The 25,342-nt window shown below is 36.0% G+C and overlaps 1 protein-coding gene and 1 long non-coding RNA gene across 3 annotated transcripts in view; one reads left to right on the plus strand and one right to left on the minus strand.

Moving 5' to 3' along the window:
- Positions 1–23,206, plus strand: part of LOC147913596 (uncharacterized) — an 83,683-nt gene extending 60,477 nt beyond the window's left edge. For both annotated transcript variants that reach the window (XR_015548546.1, XR_015548547.1), the window contains exon 4: positions 21,266–23,206. This is a non-coding gene — a long non-coding RNA (uncharacterized LOC147913596). The remainder of the gene's footprint in view (positions 1–21,265) is intronic.
- Positions 1–25,342, minus strand: part of LOC101399964 (phospholipid-transporting ATPase ABCA3-like) — a 208,924-nt gene that overhangs the window by 76,279 nt on the left and 107,303 nt on the right. Inside the window, exons 13-19 of the mRNA XM_087417086.1 lie at positions 22,184–22,338; positions 21,778–21,933; positions 21,250–21,460; positions 18,844–18,994; positions 14,703–14,801; positions 9,263–9,419; positions 6,807–7,107 (exon numbers count right to left, since the gene is read on the minus strand). Coding sequence (XP_087273212.1) covers positions 6,807–7,107; positions 9,263–9,419; positions 14,703–14,801; positions 18,844–18,994; positions 21,250–21,460; positions 21,778–21,933; positions 22,184–22,338 — 1,230 coding nt within the window. The remainder of the gene's footprint in view (positions 1–6,806; positions 7,108–9,262; positions 9,420–14,702; positions 14,802–18,843; positions 18,995–21,249; positions 21,461–21,777; positions 21,934–22,183; positions 22,339–25,342) is intronic.

Here is a 25,342-nt window from a genome sequence, read left to right on the forward strand (position 1 = left end):
AAGCCTGTGCTTGTCTTTAGAGCTGCAATATGTTTCCTGGAGGCAGCATATTGTTGGGTCTTGTTTGTTAATCTATCCAACCACTCTCTTTTGATTGGAGAATTTAATCCATTTTCATTTAGAGTGATTATTGATATATGAGGGCTTAATGCTGCCATTTTATCATTTGTTTTCCAGTCGTTCTGTATTTTCCTTGTTTCTTGTCCCATGTATTTTGGACTGCCAATTCAGTTTGGTGGTTCTCTATGATGGTTTTCTCAGTTTTCTCTTTATTTATCATTTGTTTTCTGTTCTGATTTTTCAATTAGTGGTAACCATGAGGTTTGTATAAAAGATCTCATAGATGAGATAGTCCATTTTCTGACAGTCTCTTATTTCCTTAGTCGAAGCAGTTTCCATTCCTTTCCTTTTCCCGTTTAAGTTATTGTCACAACTTAGTCCACTTTCTGTTGTCAGTCTGTGATGAAAATAAGTGATTATAGTTATTTTTGATGTTTTCCTTCCCTTTATCTTTAATGTTATAATTAAGTGTTTGCTAACCTGATCTGATAGAGAGCCTCAATTTTCTGATTTTGTCTATTTATCTCCTTGCTCAAGGCTTTGTAAAATCTTTTTTTATTTTTCAGGTATGAGGGCCTTCTTGATCATTTCTTGGGGGACAGGGGTCTTGTGATGATGAACTCCCTCGGCTTTTATTTATCTAAGAAAATTTTTATTTCTCCATCATATCTAAAGGATAGTTTCACTGGATAGAGTATTCCTGGCTGAAAGTTTTTGTCTTTCAGAATTCTGAATATATCATTCCACTCTCTCCCAGCCTGTAAGGTTTCTGCTGAGAAATCTGCTGAAAGCCTGAGAGGGGTTCCTTTATAGGTTATTTTCTTCTGCCTTCCTGCCATTGATATTTTTTCTTTGTCATTGACTTTTGCCAGTTTTACTAATATATTCCTGGGAGGAGGTCTTTTTACATTGGTGTAATTAGGAGTTCTATTAGCTTCTTTTACTTGCAACTCCAGCTCCTTCCTCATGTTTGGGAAGTTCTCAGCTATTATTGCTTTGAACAAGCTCTCTGCTCCTTTCTCCCTCTGGAATACCTAAAATCCTTATGTTGGATTTCCTAATTGAGTCAGATATTTCTCAGAGAATTTCTTTATTTCTTTTTAGTCTTAGCTCTCTCTCCTCCTCCACCTGAAGCACTTCTATGTTTCTGTCCTCTAAATTGCTAATTCTGTCCTCTATAATATCAGCTCTGTTATTTCAGGTCTCTAGATTTTTCATCTCATTCATTGTGTTTTTCACCTCCAACATTTCTGATTTTTTTTTAAATAGTTTCGATCTCTTTTGTGAAGAATTCCCTCTATTCATTAATTTTATTCCTGATTTCATTGAAGTATCTTTCTGAGTTTTCTTGTAACTCATTTAGTTTTTTTATGATAGCTATTTTGAATTCTCTGTCATTTAGATTGGAAATTTCTGTGCCTTCAGGATTGATTTCTGGATGCTTGTCATTTTCCTTTTAGAGTGTTAGTATACCTCTTCATACTCTTTGATGGGGTGGATTTGTGCCATCGCATAATGGTAGTATCTAGTCACAGATTCCACCTGCCACCAGTGAGAGGGAGGAGGAGCTGTGTATTCTGAGCCTGCCACAATCCCTGGCAGCCTGTGCCTGTCCTTCAGAAGCTATGCTGACAGAGCCTGTCTGCGTTTGGCCACTGACCGCTACTGCTTTACACATGAATGAGCAGGCACTTTGGTGGGGGGATCCCTTGCTCTGGCTGACTGGCCGAGCTGGTGTGCCAGGCGGAGGGAGGGGCACTTTCTTTCACGTGAGTGATCCTGGGGGTGCTCCCACTCTGCACTTGCTGTCTGCCCTCCTGGACTGCTCCACTTGATGAAGAGGCCCCTGTGATTACTTAGCCTCCTCAGTATGGAGCTTTCCCACGGGTTGGGAGGCAACTCCAAGAGCAAAGGCATTCCTGTGGAGGGCTGTGCCCTCCCCCTCTCCTCTCAGAGGCATGCACCATCCCATGATCTAGATTGCTGCTGTTCAGGAAGGAAGAGGAGATCCCCTTATCTCCTTCCACTGCCTCCTGGGGGGTCCAGCACCTCCACCTTCAGATGTATGGCTGTGTGGATCTCTCAGATGACTACTGTGTTGTGTGAATATCCTCTCTTGGTTTATAACTGTCCTTTTCATTGTATCTTGGGGCAGAGTCTAAGGGAAGCGCTCACTCTGCCATGATGCTAACATCGCTCTCCCAGCTTGCTTCTTTTTTAATGTAAGCATTTAAGCACAGCTTTCACTGTATTCCTTAAGTTTTAACATTATATTTTCATTTTCACTTGTCTCAAGATCTTTTCTAATTTCCCTTGTTATTTCTTATTTGACCTACTGGTTGCTTAACAGTGGTTTCCCCCCCCCCCTAATTTCCATATATGGATAGATTTCTCAGTTTTATTTCTGTTATTCCTATCTAGTTTCATTCACTTGTAATCAAAAGTATATTTTGCATGATTTCAATCTTTTAAAGTTTATTAAGACTTATTTTGTGGCCTAATATATGGTCTATCCTAGAGAATCTTTCTTGTGCCCTCAAGAAAAAATACGTATTCTGCTGTTTGTTGGAAGAAGTGTTCTGTTATGTCTGCTAGGTCCAATTGGTCTATAGCGTTGTTCATGTCCTCTCATTCCTTATTGATCTTCTGTCTGGTTGTTCTATTTACCATTGAATGTAGGGTATTGAAGTCTCCTACTATTATTATAGAGCTGTTTGTTTATTTCTTTCTTCAATTCTGTCAATGTTTGCCTCATATGATTAGGATATCTGTGGAATATATGTTTATAATTCTTATATCTTCCTGGTGATTTGCCCCTTTTACTACTAGATAATGTCCTTCTTTGTGTCTTGTAACACTTTTTGACTTAGAGTCTATTTTGTCTGATATTAGTATACATGCTCTCTTTTGGTTACTATTTGCATGGAGTATCTTTTTCCATTCTCTCACTTTCAACCTATGTGTGTCCTTAGACCTAAAGTGAGTGTCTTGTAGGTAACACATAGTTAGATCCTGGTTTTTTTTAATCCAGTCTCCCAATTTATGTCTTTTATTTGGGAAATTTAATCCATTTACATTTACAGTAATTACTGATAGAGAAGGACTTATTACTTCTATTTTGTTATTTGTTTTCTACATATCTTGTAGCTTTTTCCTCATTTCCTCCATCACTGATTTCTTTTGTGTTTAGTTGATTTTTTTATAGTGGCACTTTTGATTCCCTTCTCATATCCTTTTGTATATACTCTACAGATATTTTCCTTCCATTTACCTTGAGCAGTACATTCTAAAATTATAACCATCTATATTAAACTGATATCAACTTAATTCAATCATACAAAAATTCTAATCCTTCACAGATCTGCCCCCCACTTTATGTTATTGATGTCACAAATTACATCTTTACATATTATGTATCCATTAACATAGGTTTATACTTAATTTTAATCTTTTGTCTTTTAAGTTCTTCAGGAAAAAAGCAGAGTTATAAATAAAAATTGCAATAATACTGGCTTTTACATTTGGTTTTACTGGAGAACTTTATATTTTCATATGCCTTTAAGTTATTATCTAGTGATAATAACTCCTCATTTCACATTGAAGGACTACCTTTAGAATTTGTTGTAGGGCAGGTCTTGTGGTAACTAACTCCCTCAGCTTTTATCTGGGAATGTCTTACTTTCTCCTTCAGTTTTGAAAGGCAGTTTTACTGAATATAGAATTCTTGGTTGACACTTTTTCGCTTTCAGCACTTTAAATACATCATCCCACTGCCTTCTGGCCTGTAAGGTTTTAGCAGAGAAATTTTCTGATAATCTCATCAAAGATTGCTTGTGAGTTGCTTTTCTCTTTCTGCTTTCAAGATTCTTTGTCTTTTGACAGTTTGATTGTGGTGTGTCTTGGTGTAGGTCTCTCTGGGGTTACCCTACATCAAGGTTGTTGAGCTTCTTGTATTAGTACATCCAAGTCTTTCCTCAAATTTGGTAAGTTTTCAGCATTATTTCTTCAAATAAGTTCTCTTCTCCTTTCTCTATTTTTTTCTACTTCTAGGACTCCCATAATGTGTATCTGGGTCTGTTTTACGATGTACCTAAGTCCCTTAGGTTCTGTTAATTTTTTACATTGTCATCCTCTTTTTGCTCCTCAGACTCAATAATTTCAAATGATCTGTCTTCAAATTTCTCGAGTCTGCTGCTGAACCCCAACAGTGATTTTTTCAATTCAGTTTTTGCATTTTTTAGCTCCAGAATTTCTGTTTGGTTCTTTCTTATAATTTCCATCTTTATTAATATTCTCACTTTGTTCATATATCGTTTTCTTTATTTTCTTTAGTTGTTTGTCCATGCTTCCTTTACCTTTTTGAGCATGTTTAAGATAGTTGCTTTAAAATCTTTGTCCTGTAAATCCAAGCACTGTGTTTTTTTAGGGTTGGTTTCTGGAGATTTATTTTCTTCCTTTGAATGGAGTGTGTTTCCCTGTTTTTTTATATGCCTTGTGATATTTTGTTGAAAATTGGGCATTTGAAAAAACAGACTGCATCCATCCAGAGAGAGAGAGACCTTTACTAATTAGCCCAGCATGAAGGCTTAAGGTCTTCTCAAACTTTTTCTGGGCATCTGTCTTCCTTGGGCCTGTGTATATGCTTTTTCCCCCAGTTCTCCAGTATATATGGCTGATTTTAAATGTCTTAATTTCCCTGTGAGTTTCACCTCTGCTTCCTCTTGGGGCCTTAGATGTTCTACTATATTCTGCTGCTCATAATCTCTTTTCCCTGATGCCCACATGTCCGCAGTCCCCCTTGGAGTTTTCACACACCTTGGCAATTGTCACTGCTTTCAGAAACCTCTAACATCATATCCAAACTATGCCACTATTCCCACCTGAGTTCTGAGTCAAGTAAAACCAAAATCAGTCCTTTGCACAGCCCCCTAATAGGCCTGAATATTGCAAAAATAAATTCTACTCTTTTCCTTCCATGCCAAGGGAGGAACCAGGAATTGGGTTGCTTCCTCTCAACTCACTGTGCTGCCCTAGAAAGGGGGGTGGGGCAAGGGTGAGAAAAAAACACCAGAAAATTACCTTCCATTTTGAGTGTAGCTTTTTCTGGACTGGACATTCACTTTTTTGGTGTAGACCTTTGACTGCTTTCTATTCAAAGCTATTTAAGCTAGTCTGTTGTTGTTTACTAGATATTTCTATGGGAGAACAAGGGCTTGAGTCTTCCTATTCCACCATCTTTCTCAAAGAGCTGCTTAAATAATTTTTAATTAAGACAATTCCAAGATGCTCAAAGAACAAACAAAAAGGAAGATTTAATTTGATAGTCTTTCTATTTATATATCTGTGAAGTATAGTCTTTTTGTGTGTGTGTGTGTGAGAAAGATCGGCCCTGAGCTAACATCTGCCAATCCTCCTCTTTTTGCTGAGGAAGACTGGCCATGGGCTAACATCTATGCCCATCTTCCTCCACTTTATATGGGACGCCGCCGCGGCATGGCTTGCCAAGCGGTGCGTCAGTGCGTGCCTGGGATCCCAACCGTCAAGCCCCGGGCCGCTGCAACTGAGCATGTGCACTTAACTGCTTGTGCCACCGGGCCAGCCCCTAGTCTTTTTATTTTTGTATAAACAATATAACATAGTAGAAAAGGAACCACATTATAAATCAGGGAATTTCATTTTCTCTCTCTTCTCTTCTAAACAACTACATGATCTTTGACGAATAATTGTTCATCTAGTGCTCCTGTAATGGAGGAGGAAAAGGAACATGTAGTTCACTGACAGTTTTTAGGCCACCCAGCCTATGATGTATATGCTGTAAAATCAGGACAATGGTAGAAGTAATAACCAACATTTCCAACTGCATTTTCATCTCTCACAATGGAATCTAAAGGATAAAAGAAAAACAACCTGCCAAACTGCACGGGCTGTATGCTAACCTAAAGTAACCCTGTCAAACAGACAGCAGCTGAAGAAAATACAAATGAAGCACCTGGAAGGAAATGATCAGTCTTGAAAGAGGAAAGACTTGCCTCTTACAGAGGTAATTTAGTGTAGTGAGTGGGTTAATATTGCAGACTCCCACCAGGCAGTGTTAAAATCCAGTCCCTGCTCTAATACATACCAGATGCATGATTTGGGGCATACTTAACATCTCCAAACCTGAATGTCCCAAACTTTAGAAAATATGATTGTTATAGAAATTAAGTGAAGTAATTCAAGTACTTAGAAAATTTCCTGCCAAAAATATATGCTCAATACATATAATCAATTACTACTACTCTCTCTCAAATAAATAAGTTCTGAGTAGCCTCCCTATAAAGACTTCAGCCTAACCTGTTTATCTGTTTTTAGATATGGCCAATCCAGGAGACTTGTGGGAAGCCTTTCAGGATTTGGACCATGATACCACACTGTGAGCCTGGTTTTATGTGAAATTCTGTGCTAAATTTTACAAAACAAAATATTTTGGTACTTTAATCCATTCCCTAGAAGGTGTAGCAAATGGCTGGTAAATGACCCACGTTCAAAGTGCCTCCATTAATAATTAACTTTATGGCCAGCAGCCTTGAAGGATGATTCTTGCCTCTGATTTGGCTTCCTTTATGAGATTGGCGACTATCAAAAAAAAAAAAAAAAAGAAAGAGAGAGAGCAAGTAGCTAACTATTCCAGTTAAGCCCTGTCTTTGGAAGTGACACAAGCAGGTCTTCATCTACTAGCAGTCATTTTATTTTTCTAAGAGCCTTACCTTTCACTTCCTGAGGTTTTTGTTTCTTAGCCTTTAGCATGATCTCAAGATTGTTTTTGAAATTCCGAGTAAAGTCAGAATTTCCAGTAATTGAGAAAGGCACAATGGTTTGACCATATTGTTCCAAATCCATTTCCCTGGCAGGTTCATCAGTACGTCTTAAAATCCTCACACCTCTCATCAGAAAATAAACGATACCCAGAAGTCCCAGTATCTGCAGCAACACCAAATTCCAGTTGCGCCAAGTGAACATTGCCCTCTTTAAGAACATAGCAAAGAACTGCTGGCAGTAAAGAGTACACTGACAAGAGGAGAGACAGATGTCATTACAATGGTCATAAACCTTAATAAAATTCATTAACATTAATGTTTTGAATCTTATGGTGGAAGATGTACACACTTTTATAAATATAACCTTTTTTTTTTTGTGAGGAAGATCAGCCCTGAGCTAACATCCATGCTAATCCTCCTCTTTTTGCTGAGGAAGACCAGCTCTGCGCTAACATCTATTGCCAATCCTCCTCCTTTTTTTCCCCCAAAGCCTCAGTAGATAGTTGTATGTCATAGTGCACATCCTCCTCGTTGCTGTATGTGGGACGCGGCCTCAGTATGACGGGAGAAGCGGTGGTCGGTGTGCGCCCAGGATCGGAACCCGGGCCGCCAGTAGCGGAGCGCATGCACTTAACCGCTAAGCCACGGGGCCGGCCCTACAAATATATCCTTAAACAGAACATAGCCATAGTTAGCAGACTAGGTAACAAGCAAAACTTCACATTTGTATAATGTGTTGACTGACAGGATTAAAGCGTGGCTTCTAATCTAATTATACTGAAAACCTCAAAAGGATCATTTTTATTACTAATATATTCATAGCATCTCTGAGCAGAACAACATCACATCCATCTTTCTTTGTTAATATTAAACCTTGATCTTTCCATACTATCTCTATTTTATAAATGAAACTTTCCCATAAAATGTGCATATGTAACAAATTTCCATAGCTAGCTTTTAATCCACGTGATCTATAGGTTTGTGGATAGTCAAGAAACAGAAGATGAATTTATTTTTAAACTGCAATAACATGCTCAGTGTGTTTTTCTTCAACTTCTAAATTTAAAGCACTATGTCCAATGTTAATTTGAAAAATGTACACAAATATACTATTTTCTTTACTTTTTCAGACTTTTTGGCCCATTTGTAGTTGATTTATTGTATATTTTTTCAGATTAACAATGGAACCTGTTGCTTTAAATGTAGAAACTTCACCTGGAAAGGTGTCTGAATGTTGAAGAAAAGCATATAGAGCATATTACTTGACTATGTAACTGATAGTTTAAAAACATGTTCATCCTATATTTCCCAACATTTTGGACACCCCAGAATTCATTGTGAGAAAATATCCCTAATCAATAAACCAATATTTCTGGAATAAAACTATCAGGATTTGGATATTGTCTCTGACTAGAAATAAGGTCAAGTTTTTTTTTTCTCACATTGTCTTCAAGGTAGGAAAAAGTGCTTTCTGGCTTTTAAAAGATGGGTTATTAGATCTATTTCTAGAATAAAAGAATAAGTTAATGTGAAAATCTACTTTTCTAGACTGGCCTGCAAATCTTCCTTCATCTGCATCTTTATAAGAGGGGGAAATAGGGAAAAGTAATATAGTAGGAGAAATGCGTGAGCAAGAAGAGGAGGAAAACTACATTTCTTAAGTATCTGATTCATGCCAAACATTATACATTTCACATTTTACTAGTGTTAACTCATTAAAATAGAGAATGAAATTGAAGCACAGATGATGTTAAATGACTTGGTCAAGGTCAAGTAGTAATAAATGATAGAGCAAGAATTTTAGTTCTATCTGGCTCAAAATTCTACACTGGTTGTATAACACCCACTCTGCTTCACAACTGGCTCATAAGTCCCTCAGTGAAGGCATGCTTATGGGCAACTCTGAGAAATATATCTTCCACCTCAGAAGCCCTAGTTTTTATTACGGAAAATTGTAGGGAAGAGACGACAAGAGAACAATGAAGGAAATGCTTGGCAATCCAATGAGATTCCCCATGCTAATGAAGGCACATACTGACTTGGGAATAATCCATTAGTAAGTACCAATGCATTCCAATGCATAAATTTAAATGTCTTTTATGTGTGTGAGTAGTGATAACTTTTACTGGGACACTTTCTCAACTCTGAATGAACTAACAATTTTGAAAACTGAGATAAGCAACTCTGAGGAATAACAATGGTGAGTGAAAAATGTGACTTTTACCTATCATATTTCACTTTTAAATTAGAAAATTAATTGGATTGCTTTAACGACTATTCCCTACTTGGCCTTCTCTGGCTAAGAACCCCAAACTCTCCTTTGAATTCAAGTATTAAAATGAAATGTATCTCTTTTATCCCATCCAAACATAAGCCAGCAGTATATTCATAGCGAAGATGCTCACCCCAGTATTAAACCTAATATTTGAGTGTTCACTCGAGCTGGAAGAATTTGATCTCTCAAAATTTCTGGGCACATTCATATTCTGGTTCATGTCTTCTTTTCTGTTTTTGTCCTTTTGGGAAGGGGTCTGGAGAGCTTGATTATCCTCTTTAGTGGCCCTACACAGACAGACAAAAATTCATTTTAACCAGAACAGTGGTGCCTAGGTACTCAGTCCATGGCAAGAGTTTCACAAATTGAGGCAAGAATTTAAAAAAACAAGCATGGTTATACAATGTTAACATTAACACTGAATAAAATGAACTGAACTTAAGTTAAAATTCTAAGACAATATCTTTTTTTAGGAGAGAGGGGCTGTTAAATCTCTTTTATTTTAAGAAATGACAGTGATAATAGATAGCAGGGTTTTATTTTTATAATGTGTCTAAGCCTATGTCAGTCCAATAGATTTGTTTTCTCAATTTTCTGCACCAGGCCATCTAAATATTTGGAATAGTTTACAAAGAAAATGAAGACATAGTTAATTTGTCCTCCAAGGGCTCACAACTACACGGGACAAACAGACATATATACATAATATTTTTTTCTTTTAAATTTTTTTATATTGGTTTATAACATATAGATTTCAGGTATACATCATTATAATTCGAATTCTGTATACACTACATCATGTTCACCACCAAAAGTCTAGTTTCCATCCGTCACCATACCAATGACCCCTTTTACCCACTTCACCCTCCCCCCACCCCCTTTCCTTCTGGTAACCACCAATCTGTTCTCTGTAACTATGTGTTCATTCGTAGACATATATATTTAATTTTAATATAAGGGAGACAACGATAAACAGAATAATAGAAATCATAGTACTATAATGGGTAATTTGAGACCTTAAGTCCACCCCTGGGAGTTCTGTAACCCTTGATGAAAAATTTATAATTTGTAAAGATAGATTTTTCTTTCTAAACCAATGAACTAGCAAGCCTTTTTAAAATCTTTCTTTTAGCAGGACAACAAAACAAGCATAAAGTACTGGTTTGATTTGATAACTCTGGAATTATTGTTATCAAATTCTTTTATATTCAAGGCAGTATTTGTACCATGTCTGGTCACTGCAATACTACAGTAATTGATACACTGAAGACAAATATGGTTTTTTCTGCTACTTTTTTTCTAACTTCTTTATTAGATTTTTATACACTTGTAAGCAATACTCAGTGGGATAAGATTTAAAAATATAATAAACCAAAAGAAAAAAATACTCAAGATCTCAATACTCAGATGTACTCAAATGACATTCTTCTATACCTACATATACACAGGCATAAATATATACATACACACACAAATTGCAAAATTAGGATCATACAATAATACTACATTGTTATGCAACTTGCTTTTTAAATTATTAATATATATTCATTTCAATATCTATATACTTACATCCTCACTTCTTTTTTTTATTTTATTTTATTTATTTATTTATTCCCCCAAAGCCCCAGTAGACAGTTGTATGTCATAGCTGCACATCTTTCCAGTCGCTGTATGTGGGACGCGGCCTCAGCATGGCCGGAGAAGCGGTGCGTCGGTGCGCGCCCGGGATCCGAACCCGGGCCGCCAGCAGCGGAGCGCGCGCACCCAACCGCTGAGCCATGGGGCCGGCCCACATCCTCACTTCTAATGACTGAATTTCATTTCATTGTACAGATGCGCCACAGTTTATTGGCCTATTACTTATTTAGATTGCTTTAACTTTTTATTATTATAAACAATGCTGTGACGAACACTATTCCACATATATTGCTATCCACAAAGGACAAAATTTCAGATGTAGAATCTACACATTTTAAAGCTCCTTATATATCTTGCCAAATTGCCCTTCTGAAAGAGTATACTAATTTACATATCCATGTCAGTTTACAAGATCTTCCTATTTCACTACGTATTCACCAAGACTGAGTATTTTTCTTTAATATTTGCTGTTTTATTTTTAATTCCTTTGAATTAAGTTGACCATTTCTAGTTATTCTTTTGTGAATCAGTTTTTATCACTTGTCTAATTTTACACCGTTTTCATATTTTTCTTTTTGATTTAGAAGACATTCTTACTTACTATAATTAACCTCTGTGTCATTTGTCTTTTAAATCTGTTAAAGTATTCTCTGATATACAAAATGTTTAAATTTTATTTAGCAAAATATTTTCCTTTACAGTTTCTGTACGGAAAAAGAATAAATTTAAGAAAACACCCATTTCTGCAACTCAGAGAATCAACCACTTTCAACATTTTGTTACCTTGAGCCAATTTAAAAAATATATTACAAATAAATTTAAATCACCTTAAACAAGATTCTTAATCCCATTTCTCCCCAATCCTTCCATCAAGCCAGCTATGATATTTGGTATGTAACCTTCCAGATATATTTTTTAAATAAACTTAATTATAGAATAGATTTACAGAAAAGTAGCAAAGATAGTACAGAGATCCTGTATACCCCTCACTCAGTTTCCCCTATTGTTAACATCTTTCATTACCATGGTACATTTGTCACAACTAAGAAACCAACATTGGCAAATTACTATTAATTAAACTCCACATTTTATTCAGATTTCACCAGTTTTTCCACTAAAGTCCATTTTCTGTTCCAGGACCCCATCCAGCATACCTAACATTATATCTAGTCATTATGTCTCCTTAGTCTCCTCTGGTCTATGACAGTTTCTTAGACTTTCCATGTTTTTCATGACCTTAGAAGTTTGGAGCAGTACTGATCAGGTATTTTGTAAAATGTTCCTCAATTTGGGTTTGTCTTATGTTTTCCTCATGGTTAGATTGGGGTTATAGCTTTTGGAGAAGAATATCACACAGGTGAAGTGCTTTCTTCCCCATGCCGTATCAGGGAGTACATGATATTAACATGAAATATCACTGGGATGAACTACCACCTTGATCACCTGGCCAAGGTAGTATTCCATGAGTCCATATTGATATAACTAGGGGATTGAATGAATAAATGGAGGAGAGAGACAAATCTTCATTACAAAATTCCAAATAATATTTGTAGATACTACTCCCTCCAGGGTGCTCAATCCCTCCTCCCCTTGAGTGTGGGCTATGTCTAGTGACATGCTTCCAAAGAATACAGTTCAGAATGCGGAGAAAAATTAATTTACAGTGGAGAAATAAGATACATTTTAATACTTTTGAAGATTTTATTTATTTATTTATTTTCCCCCCAAAGCCCCAGTAGATAGTTGTATGTCATAGGTGCACATCCTTCTAGTTGCCGTATGTGGGACGCGGCCTCAGCACGGCCGGAGAAGCAGTGCGCCAGTGCACACCAGGGATCCGAACCCGGGCCGCCAGCAGCGGAGCGCGCGCACTTAACCGCTAAGCCACGGGGCCGGCCCAATTTTAATACTTTTGTATACACATTTATGTATCCATAAACATGGTTTATGTTTATGGGTTTAATGTTTTATATAAGTGGTATATTTAACAGACAGTCCTGCAAAATCCTTTTTTTCCTCTAAAAGATTAGATGTTTTACATATCTCCATGTTGACATTTGTATAAAGAGAAATTTAATTCATTCCTTTCAATTGATATATATAGTATTTCATTACATAGGTATCATATTTTATTAATACAATATATTATTTATTCTAATCTTTTGCTATTACATATTTCAATGAATATCTGTCTTCTGAGCAAATATGTGAGTGTTTCTCTAGATTATATACCTAACAGTGGAATTTCTAGGTTGTGGAAAGTGGGTATTTGCAACTTACTACATGTTGCCATGTTATTCACCAATGCAGTAGAACTAACTCACTGTATAATCAGCAGGATTTGAGAATTTCTCTTTCCATTTCATTTAGCACAACACTGGATAAGCATTGCCCAAGTTATTTTGCCCATGCTAAGTCCTTTGTACTGGGATAGAAATTTTAGAATCAGCTGATCAATTTTTACAAAAACACCTTCTGGTGTGATTGTGATTGCATGGAACTATAGATCAATTTGGAGAGAATTTACGTCTTTAAAATATTGAGTCTTCTGACTGAAGAACACAGTATATCTCTGCATTTATTTCAGTCGTCTTTAATTTCTCTCAGTAACATTTTAGTGTATAGATCTTATATATCTTTTGTCAGATTCATCCCTAAGTATTCCATATTTTTGATGCTATTGAAAATTGCATTGTTTTTCTATTCAATTTCAGATTGTTCCTTGATAATATATAGGAAAACAATTGACTTGTGGATATTTCATTTTCTTATCCTGCTGCAATGGGTAGACTTCCAGTAAAATCTTGAATATAAGAGGTGAGGAACATCCCTTTCTTGTTTCTGAACTTAGGGAAAAAGGATTCAGTTTTTCATCAGTAAGTATGATGCTAACTGTAGGTTTTTTGTAGATGCCCTTTATCAGTTTGAGAAAGATCCCTTCCGTTACCATATAGTCATGCGTCGCTTAATGACGGGATGCTTCTGAGAAACGTGTCATTAGGCAATTCCATCATTGTATGAACATCATAAGGGTGTACCTATACAAACTTAGAAAGTATAGCCTACTACACACCTAGGCTATATGGTACTAATCTTATGATAGGGACCACTAGTCGTATATGCTCCATCATTGAAATGTCATTATGCTGCACAGGACTGTATTAATGAGAGTTTTTATTCTGAATGGATGTGGGATTTTGCCAAATGCTTTTTCGGCATCTAATGAGAAGATTAAGTGGCTTTTCCTTTTTAGTTTCTTAAAATGGTAAACTACATTGATCGACTGAAACTACAATTGATTTTTGAATGTTAAAATGTTGAATCAATCTTGCATTTCTGGCGTAAACCCCATTTATTTATGATGTATTATCAATTTTATTTTATTATCACATTGTTGAATTTGATTTACTAAAACTTTGTTAAGAATTTTTGCATTTATATTCATGAGAGACATTGGTCTGTGATTTTCTTTTCTTGTAATATCTTTGTCTAGTTTTGGTATCTGGATAATACTGACCTGATAGAATGAGTTGCCAGGTATTCCCTTGTCTTCAATGCCTTGGAAGAGTTTTTATAGAATTGATATTTTTTCCCTCTTAAATGTTTGGCAGAATTCACCAGTAAAGCCAACTGTACTTCTAGTTTTTTTGTGTGCGAGAGATTTTTTTTTAAAGCTATCAACAACTTTATTTTATTTATATTTATAGATCAGCCCTGAGCTAACATCCATGCCTATCTTCCTCCACTTTATATGGGATGCCGCCACAGCATGGCCTGACAAGCAGTGCGTTGGTGCACGCCTGGGATCCGAACCCAGGCCTCCAGCAGTGGAGCACGCGCATTTAACCGCTACGCCATGGGGCCGGCCCGTCAAATCTGATTTTAGAGGAAGAGATTTTTTTCTCTCCTGCCCCCCTTGCATCATTACTTACATAAAGAAAACTTCTTCCATGGTAGTGATAGAGACACCAAAGCTAGCAATGCCCAACTCTTCCTGTCTATCTTCCAGCTCAGTAAACAGGTCTTTAAACCTAGAAGAAGAAGGAGAGAAAGAGCTAGCACCAAAACAGATGGTTTTCATATTAATATTTTTTGTTCCCAATGAATTTCCTTCAGCAGAGGGGAAAACGTAGCTCATTCTTCACTGCAGTGCACGTTATAGTTTCCATACCCCTGAGAAATCAGAAATGTGGACGATATAAAGAGAAAAGCTAGCAAATTACTATCACAAACTGCTTCTTGGTTTTCTGATAAAAGCATCAAATGACAGTCATCACTAGTTAAGATTTATTTAATAGATGCTATAGTTTCTATGAAACACTAAATCAAAGAGAAAAAATGTTTTCAAATTAATAAGAAGCAGAAGACACTCAAATAAGAAAATGAAGAATAATGGAAACTAGGGACTGAAAGAGAATTGTTCACTCTCATAACCAGGGAAGTTCTGTGCCATTTCAGGCAGATGTGATGTGGTGCCATTAAGGATGCTGAAGAATAGTTCTGCTCAGATTTCTCAGTTCCTCTGGTTTAGAAGTTCATGTACCCCAGAAACCCATTCAGTTCTTGACCCTATCTCTACTATATTCTAAGGAGTGACCATTAAATATGATGTTGGCTGTGGGTTTTTCATAGATGCCTTTTATCAGGTTGAGAAAGTTCCTTTCTATTTCTAGTTTGTTGACTGTTTTTATCATAAAAGGGTATGGATTTTGTCAAATGGATTTTCTGCACCTATTGAGATGATCATGTAGTTTTGTCCTTTATTCTATTAATATGGTGTTTTACATTGATAATTTTTGCACATTGAACCAACCTTGCACTCCTGGAGTAAATGGGACTAGGTCATAGTGCATAATCCTTTTTACACGCTTATGGATTAGTTTTGATAACACATTGGTTTTTTGTTGTTGTTGTTGTTTTTTGCCCTCTATTCAAAAATGATGTTGGTCTGTAGTTTTCTTTTCTTTGTCTTTGTCTGGTTTTATTATAGGGTTACACTCGCCTCACAGAATAGGTTGTGTTCCCTCTCCTATTTTGGAACAGTTTGTAGAAAATTGGTATTAATTTTTATTTTAAACATTTGGTAGAACTCACCACTGAAGCCATCTGAACCTAGTCTTTTCTTTCTGATTCCTAATTCAATCTCTTTATTTGTGAGAGGTCTAATCAGATTTTTAATTTTTTCTTGAGTCATTTTTTTAATGCTTTATTTTTTTAAAGCAGTTTTAGGTATATATTAAAGTTGAAAGGAAGGTACAGAGCTTTCTCACATATCTCCTACTCCCACACTTACCTAGACACCCTATTATCATCACTCACCAGAATGGTACATTTTTTACCAAGGCTGAACCTACATTGACACATCATAATCACCTAAAGTCCGTAGTTTACCTAAGGGTTCACTCTTGGTGTTGTACATTCAATGGGTTTGGACAAATGTATAATGACACATCTATCATTATACCAGAGTATTTTCACTGCACTAAAAATCTTCTGAGCCTATTCATCTCATCCCTCCTACACCCTTGGCAACCACTGATCTTTTTATTGTCTCCATATTTTTGCGTTTTCCAGAATGTCATATAGTTGGAATAATATAGTATGTAGCCTTCCCAGACTGGCTTCATAGTAATATATATTTAAGGTTCCTCCATGTCTCTTCGTGGTTTGATAGCTCATTTCTGTTTAATGCTGAGTAATATTCCATTGTCTGGATGTACTACAGTTTATTTATCCATTCACCTACTGAGGACATCTTGCTTGTTCCAAGTTTTCACAATTATGAATAAAGCTGCTATAACATCCATGTGCAAGTTTTCAACTCCTTTGGATAAATGCCAAGGAGCATGATTGCTGAATCATATGCCAAGGGTATGTTTAGTTTTGTAGGAAACCACAAAACTGTCTTCCAAAGTGGCCATACCATTTTGCACTCCCACAAGCAATAAATGAGAGTTCTTTTTGCTCCACATCCTTGCCAGCATTTGGTGCTGTCAGTGTTCCAGATTTTAGCCATTCTAATCAGTGTGTAGTGGCATCTCATTGTTGTTTTAATTTGCATTTACCTGATGACATATGAGGTGGAGCATATCTTTTTATATGCTTATCTGCCATCCACATATCTTCTTTGGTGAGATGTCTGTTAAAGTCTTTGGCCTGTTTTTAAATCTGCTTGTATGTTTCCTTATTGTTGCATTTTAACAGTTCTTTGTATATTTTAGATAACAATCCTTTATCAGACGTGTATTTTGCAAATATTTTCTCTCAGTCTGTAGCTTGTCTTCTATTTCTCTTGATATTATCTTTCACAGAGCAGAGTTTTTAATTTTAACAGTCTAGCTTTTCAATTATTTCTTTCACAGATCATACTGTTGGTATTGCATCTAAAAAGTCATTGCCATACCTAAGAACATCTAGTTTTTCTCATATGTTATCTTCTAGGAGTTTTATAGTTTTTCATTTTACGTTTAGGCCTATGATCCATTTTGAGTTAATTTTTGTGGAGGGTGTAAGGTCTGTGTCTAGATTAATTTTTTTGCATGTGAATGTCCAGTTGTTCCAGCATCATTTGTTAAAGAGACTACTTTTCTCCACTATATTGCCTTTGCTCCTTTGTCAAAGATCAGTTGACTATATTTATGTTGGTCTATTTCTGGACTCTGTCCTGTTCCATTGATCTATTTTTCTATTCTTTCAGTAATACCACACTGTCTTGATTATGGTAGCTTCATAGTAAGTCTTGAAGTTGTTTAGTGTCAGTCCTCCAACTTTGTTCTTCTCTTTCAACATTGTGTTGGCTATTTTGGGTCTTTTGCCTCTTTATATAAACTTTACAATCAGTTTGTCAATATCCACAAAATAACTTACTGGCATTTTGACCAGGATTGCATTGAATCTATAGATCAAGTTGGGAAGAACTGATATCTTGACAATATTGAGTCTTCTTGTACATAAACATGGAATATTTCCTCATTTATTTAGTTCTTTGACTTCATTCATCACAGTTACATACTTTTCCTCATATAGAACTTATATATATTTTGTTAGATTTATACCTAAGTATTTCATTTTTGGAGGTGCTAATGGAATAGTATTGTGTTTATAATTTCAAATTACATTTGTTCATTGCTGATACATAGGAAAGTGATTGACTTCTGTATGTTAACCTTGTACCCTGCAACCTTGCTATAATCACTTATTAGTTCCAGAAGTTTTTTTGTCAATTCTTTTACATGTTCTACATAAGATATTCATGTTATATGTGAACAAAGACAGTTTTATTTCTTCCTTCCCAATCTATGTACATTTCCTCGTCTTGTCTTATTGCATTAGCTAGGACTTCCAGCTGAAAGGAGTGGTGAGAAAGGACTTCCTTGCCTTGTTCCTGATCTTAATGGCAAAGCTTCGAGTTTCTTACCATTAAGTATGATGTTAAATGTAGGTTTTTTATAGACACTCTTTATAAAGTTGAAGTTCCCCACTATTCATCTTCTTTTGAGAATGCCAACCAGCTTCCTTCAAGGGACTATCAGGATAGTAATTATACCTTGCAAATGAAATTGGCACAAACCTTGAAAATTTATGATGAGGACTCTTATTTTCCTGTTCCCTTAGTTAAGATAAAGATTCTAGGTACAATTATTATTCCTTGTTTCTCCCTTTGATAACTAACATGGTTAACTGTTGTGGTCAAACTGCCCATTTCCTCTGGTTTCTAGGGCTCCTGGCCCCAAGAGCTGCCTTACAGGCCACTTTTTCTCTTATTATCTTAATAACTCACTTGATTTAACTCACCAAGAAGAAAATTTGTGCCAATCATTTACATATCTTATCACTAATTAGCATCAAGCTATAAGAAATAGAAATAAAAACATCAAGACAAGCCAAATGAAATCTAACTTATGTGGCAACCCTCTGTACTAAGAGTGAAATCTTCAGAAAGTAAGTTTTTTTACTATTACTTGTCAACTGGCAACTAGAAACAATCTATTTGCTGAATATGAGGAAACCTGGAAAAGTAATAGTTATTTCTGGTAACCCAAAACTACTTATATAACATTCTCTGATCTATACCTGTGTGTGTACTCTTTGGGTAGAATAAATGATAATTCAGCTGCAACATTGTTCTCCAGTCTGGCACTTGGTATATGATGATTAATCAGTCGGGTAATTTCTTTAACATTACAATGAGGTTCCTTCACCATAATTATGTGGTATCCCACACCTGCAAAGATCCATTTAGAAGACCAAAATTTTTAAAATGCAATCTGCCCAAGTTAAACATACTCTACCCGCCCCCCTCCCCCAAAAAAACCCTAGGCTCTTGTCTGTTAAAAATTTCATTTTTAAGCGGCATCATGACTGTGCTTAAGAGCAAATGGTCTTCAAATTACCTTTAACTCATTTCTCTTAGTCAGTTCCTGGCTCTAATCTTTGGGATATACTAGTTTCATATTCTTACCAAAATTTAAACTTGTTAAAGTTTTATTATTTTATATCTTTTTGGACTTCTTTCCTTCTATCATCCTTTAAATACTTAATGTTCACTTGCCACATTTCAGGACATGTCATTAAAATGGAAACTTCTACTTCACTGTATTAATGAATGAAAAGTGCAAAATTTCACCTCACTGTACTAAGAACTCTTCCTTTCGTCATATGACAATGGACCACATGGACTTCTGTCACCAAGTATTTCTGACTGATCCTGTCAGGATTTTATACACACACACGCATGTGTATGTGTGTATTTGTGCACACGTGTGTATATATATACACACACATACTTATTTTTCCTGTATTGTTGCCGTTATTCTTATTTCAGCATTCATCACTTTAAACTGGCTTACGGCTATATCCTGGAATGGGGCTTCTGAATTCCATATTTATTTTTATTGAAGTAACATTGGTTTATAACATTACATAAAGTTCAGGCGTACATCATTATATTTTGATTTCTGTGTAGACTACATCATATTCACCACCCAGAGTTTAATTACCATCCGTCATCGTACACATGCCTTATCACCTCTTTCGCCCTCCTCCCTCCCCGCTTCCTTCTAAGTTCATCTTATATGTGCATTCGTACATCAAATGAAAACCACTCTTGCTGTTTTCAGTGCCCTTCCATTTTCTACCCTATCCATCAGATTTAATATCTCATTGATCCTCCCAAAAAACCTTCTGATCCAGGCTGACTTACTCATCGTCCCGGGGGAAAAAAAGCCCATTTTTATCCTAATACTTTTACTTACTTACTTGTTACCCACATTCCTAAAAAAATGTGTTTTTTTTCCTCCATTGCTTTTTTAAGGTCTGTAACTGAAAGCACTCTATGGATAATCAATCTACCTTGGTAATAATTTTGTGTCTACAACTAACCTACTATAGGAATGTTAACTTCTATATCCTCATTTGTAAATGAAAAGGCATTCAACAGTATGATTTCCTCTACTTCCGACATTCGCTAAATTTCCTATTTACCGAATTAGCCCAACATTGTCTTTGAGCTAGAGTAAAGGGTAAAAGGGAAGTGGTAGAATATTAGAGTGCAAAGCACGGGCTTTGGTGTCAGAGGGACCCGGGTCCAAATTTCTGCCACTTACTGCATGGTTTGAATAAGTTACTTAAATATGAGCCTCAGTTTTATGCTCCATAAAAATGGTGAGGTTATGAAGATTAGATGAGATAATGTGTGTAAACACGAAACATACTAACTTACCCATAATAAATGTGAGTTGAATGAATGAATTCAAATAATGATTTAAAGATTAATGGAATGATGTCCTTAACTGCTCTCATTGATTCATAGTCTACAATTTCAAAGCCTGACATACTTACTGGTTTGAGTCATGTAATTTCAGAATTCGATTATATATGATTTTATATTGCTCGTTTTTGATGTACTAGTCTTATTGACTAACCAGACTATATACTCAAAATTAAGACTATTTTATTCCACTATTCATTCATTTTCTGTTCAATAAATTCTTGTAGAACAACTGCCATATTTCAGGAATATTTCACGAAAATAAAATAGAAAGCATTTAACTCATTACACTGGGGGTTTGACACTGATTTGGAAATAGAGAAAAAAAAAGAGTCAGAAATATCTAGTCACTGATTTTTTCCCCTACAAGCCATCAATCTATGTACCAAATCCCTTGGAAGCATTACTTCATCCCTGCAACAAATTGCCACATCAGTAGAAGCCACACAAGAGAAATCAACATGACTTTTGTGGGGTCAATAAAGGGTATTTTCCAAGTTAGAATATACTTATTGGGTCATAATGGGAAATAATTGAATAGATCAGGTATGTCTAAATTACAAAGAGCCAATTTAAATAGTTTAGACCTAATTCAATAGGACACAGGAAGCTTTTGATCTGTGTAGAAAGACAAAAATAATAATAAAAATCATGTTAGAAGAATATTATTAAGGCATTAGCATCCAAACAATGATCAAAGGGAAAGAGACCATATATTTTTTTCAGGAAAACTGAAGAGCCACAGCACTGCAGGGATCCCTTGACCATGATGGCTATGCGGTCACCCAGAATGTCAGCTTCATCCATGTGGTGGGTGGTCAGTAAGACAGTACGATCCTGTTTACACCGCTGAAGGACATCCCAGGTGAATCTCCTTGAGACTGGGTCCATGCCAGATGTCGGCTCATCAAGTATCACCACCTGAAGACCAGAAGAACAATTCCATGGTCATTTTTAATTCATGCTATGCCCCTTACGGTGTAACTTACTATTCATGGGGAACATATTTTGGCCAAGATACATAATCTAGATTATACTATATTAAGAACTCGGCAAAATTAACAATACTTTCAAATTCATAACCACATTATAGCATCTGGGTCAATAATGGGAATCCCCTCTGATTATAATTTGTGAAGTTCCTTTTAGAGGAGTTAGATTCATATCAGCTCTCAGGTTTGTGTCAGCTGAGTTTTATATTTCAGCTGGAGCAGGGATCCATGTTAGTCATTCTTTACCTTGGATCCTCCTATAAGTGCTATAATGATGGAGAGTTTGCGCTTCATTCCTCCACTCAGCGACTGTGAAAGTGCATCACGCTTTTCTAGCAGGCCAAAAGCAAGCAGCATTTTGTTAATTTCTGTGGGACGCTCCTTGGGAGGTATTCCTTTTATCTAGAAAGAGAAGCCTGAGTTTACATGGTGCTTCCAGCTTTATCCTTAGAAAATTCTTACATCAAAACTTTTCTTACACAGCTATCTTGATATAAGACATTTCTTCTTCCCTTTTCCTCCTTTTATAGTAAAAGAACAGTGCCTCAAAAAAAATGAACTTCCCCTAAATAAGGGTAAGGATGTTGATCCTTCGTCACACTGCCTGAAGCATATGAAAAGAGTAGGGGGAAAGAATATATCTCTGGCTCACCACAGAGTAGAAATAGAGATGTTCTGATACTGTCAAGTCTGGAAACAATATGTCATCCTGGGGGCACATGCCCATGCTTTTCCTGACTTGAACCATGTCTTTTGAGATATCATATCCATTAATATAGACCTTTCCACGGGTAGGAAGATAGAAACCTAGAATTAAGCAGAAGATATGACAGAAGCTTAGCTTCAGTGAGAGAACCTGACAACACACTGTTCACTAGCACCCCAGCTTCATAGTCTACTTATGGATCACTCAAAAGAATTATCAGTATCTCTTACAGAAGAAATAGTCTGGTAAATATCAATGGTTACCCTCTGATGATGGGGAAAGAAACAAGTTTTTCCTTTTTTTGTTGTTTATCCACATATTCCACTTTTCAAGTATAAAATAATATTAATTATTTGAGTAATAAAAAATGTTGTGAGGAATTTGCTGTTCTAATATCCTAGTACTGCTCTCTGCCATTTGACAACATATGTGAACCATATTATGATCTGAACACTGCATTATAAACACTGTGTTAGATTTTTTAAAAATGAAAAATTCATAACACAGGACCCTTATCCTCAAGAAGTCAAAATTTAGTTGGAAGATAATGCATAATCACATAAAATAGTCTAAAAATATTTACAAAGCATTTATGCATAGATGGCAACCAGGCCAGTTTTATGGTGAAATATCTGATAATATACTAAATATAGCTACAAAACTTCTTAAATTCCACGACTCATTAATTCTACTTTACAAAATACACTCTGAAGGGGAAAAATGTATTCAAGATTGTCCATTACATTTAGGGTGATTAAATGCCCCTATTTACTCCTGTTGTCTAAGACTTCTACCCATTTGGACATTCGCCCTGGATTTTTTATTTGTAACAAAGTGTCATTATTAATGGTGATACTAAAATAAAGTGGGATGGCGGCGGGTTGGAATACCTTTACTTTATACATCCAACCTCTGGAATTGTTTTTCTAGTAGTATGTGAGCAGCATGGCAATAAATAAATTTGTTACACTTTAATGTATGGCATCTGAAAGAGGAACAGTAACAATGTTTTCTGATACAACGTCACTAACACATCCCTTTCAAGAAAAGTATGCAGGCACTCCCTGATACAATAAAGTGGGGTAAGACAGCTGAGGATATGAACAGTTAACTCTTTTCAGTATAGGTGGTGGTGGGAGAAGTACTCAATAGTACCCTTCCCCGACATTTGGTGTACAGGCTGGTTGTATCTGCGAGATGCATAAAGTCACCAGGAACCCTGGGTTAAATCAGTGGAAAACTTGGGTAAGGTCTACTTAAATTTTTGCAAGAAAGAGATGCAAAGCAGTCCTAACATTGATCATATAGAGAGTAGTCTAAATATCTTGCTTTGATAGTTCTGCAATTTATCATATTATATAATTATACAATTAATTTATCTTATCATTTGGTGTGTCAGGGATTTCCAAGATCACCCTCAATTTTGATGATATGCTAGAAAGACTCACAGAATTCAGCATATAGTCATACTCATGGCTAAGATTTATTCTAGTAAAAGGATACAAAGCAAAATCAGCAAAGAGGAAAGGCATATGGTACAAAGTCTGGAGGAAACCAGGGGCATGCTTACAAGAGTCCTCTTCCAGTGGAATCACACAGGACACACTTAATTCTTCCAGCAATGAGTTTTAACAACTCATGTGAAATGTGGTCTACCAGTGAAGCTCATTAGAGGCCCAGCACCCAGAGTTTTTATTAGGAGCTGGTCACATAGGCAAGTACCCTCTACCTAGCACACACCAAATTCCAGACTCCAAAAAGGAAAGCAGGTGTTCAGCATAAACTACATTGTTTGCATAAACATTTTAGGTACAAGGAGCTACTCCTATCAGGGAATGGTGAGAACACTCCAAAAATCCAAGTTCCCAAGATGCCAGCCAAGGGCCAACCTTGTAAGCAGGCCTTTCTAAGGAGAGAAGCCTCAGGGCTATTACATCAGCTCTTTCTTGCACATTTGGTCATTCTTTTTATATTGCAATAAACCTTTCTGGAAATAAGCTAAGAAAAAAAGAAAAGAGTATATAAGTAAGGAAAAATTAAATGTTTAATGCCCATTTCTCTAGAAAGTTAAGGGAAAAGTCTAACTTGCATACAAGTTTGTCAACATATATTATCCACAGTAAGGCTCCAATTGATACCACTGACCACAGGAAAGCTAGAAAAAAAATTAATCTGCTTTAAAAAATAGTATTTATTTTAATAAGAAAGAATCAGTGAACTTGAAAAGAAGTCAAATATATAGTTTGAGGAATAGGAAGAGGAAAAAAACTGAAGAAAAATGAACAGAACCTGAGAGACCTGTGGGAAACCTTCAAGCATATCAACATACACATAATGGGAGTCCCATACAGAGAGAAGAGAGAGAAAGGAGCAGAAGAAACACATGAAGAACCAATGGCCATTACATCCCAAATTTGGTAAACTGCATGACTCTACACATCAAAGAAGCTCAAAAAACTCCAAGCAGGATATAAGCAAAGAGATCCACATCAAGACACATTATAGTCAAATTGTTGAAAGCTAAAGTCAAAAATAGAATCTTGAAAGCAGCAAGAGAGAGGTGACTAATCATGTACAAGGGAACCTCAGTAAGACTGACAGCTGATTTCTCATCAAAACCACAAAAGACAGAAAGCAGTGGAATGACATACACAAAGTGCCGGAAGAAAAAATTACCTGTCCACAAGAATTCGATATTCAGCAAAACTATCCTTCAAAACAGAAAGAGACATTAAGATATCCCCATATAATCAAAAACTTAGGAAGCCTGTTACTAGTAGACATGTCTAACAAGAAATACTAAAAGGAGTCCTTCAGGCTGAAATAAAAGGACAGTAATTAGTAATTCAAAGCCATACACAGAAATAACACTGGCAAAGGTAGGTAAAGAGGTAAATATAAAAGCCAGTATTATTGCATTTTTGGTTTGTGACCCCTTTTTTATGATATGATGTAAAAGACAAATGCATAACACAATAAATATAAATTTACACTAATGGGCACACAATGTGTAACGATGTAGTTTATGAAAACAGCAACATAAAATAGAGGATAGAGCTGTAAAGAAACAGTCTTTTTATATATTGAAACTAAGATGCTATTAAT

This window comes from Ceratotherium simum, chromosome 26 (assembly GCF_057802395.1).
Source record: "Ceratotherium simum simum isolate JZ-2026a chromosome 26, ASM5780239v1, whole genome shotgun sequence".
Lineage (NCBI taxonomy): Eukaryota > Metazoa > Chordata > Mammalia > Perissodactyla > Rhinocerotidae > Ceratotherium > Ceratotherium simum.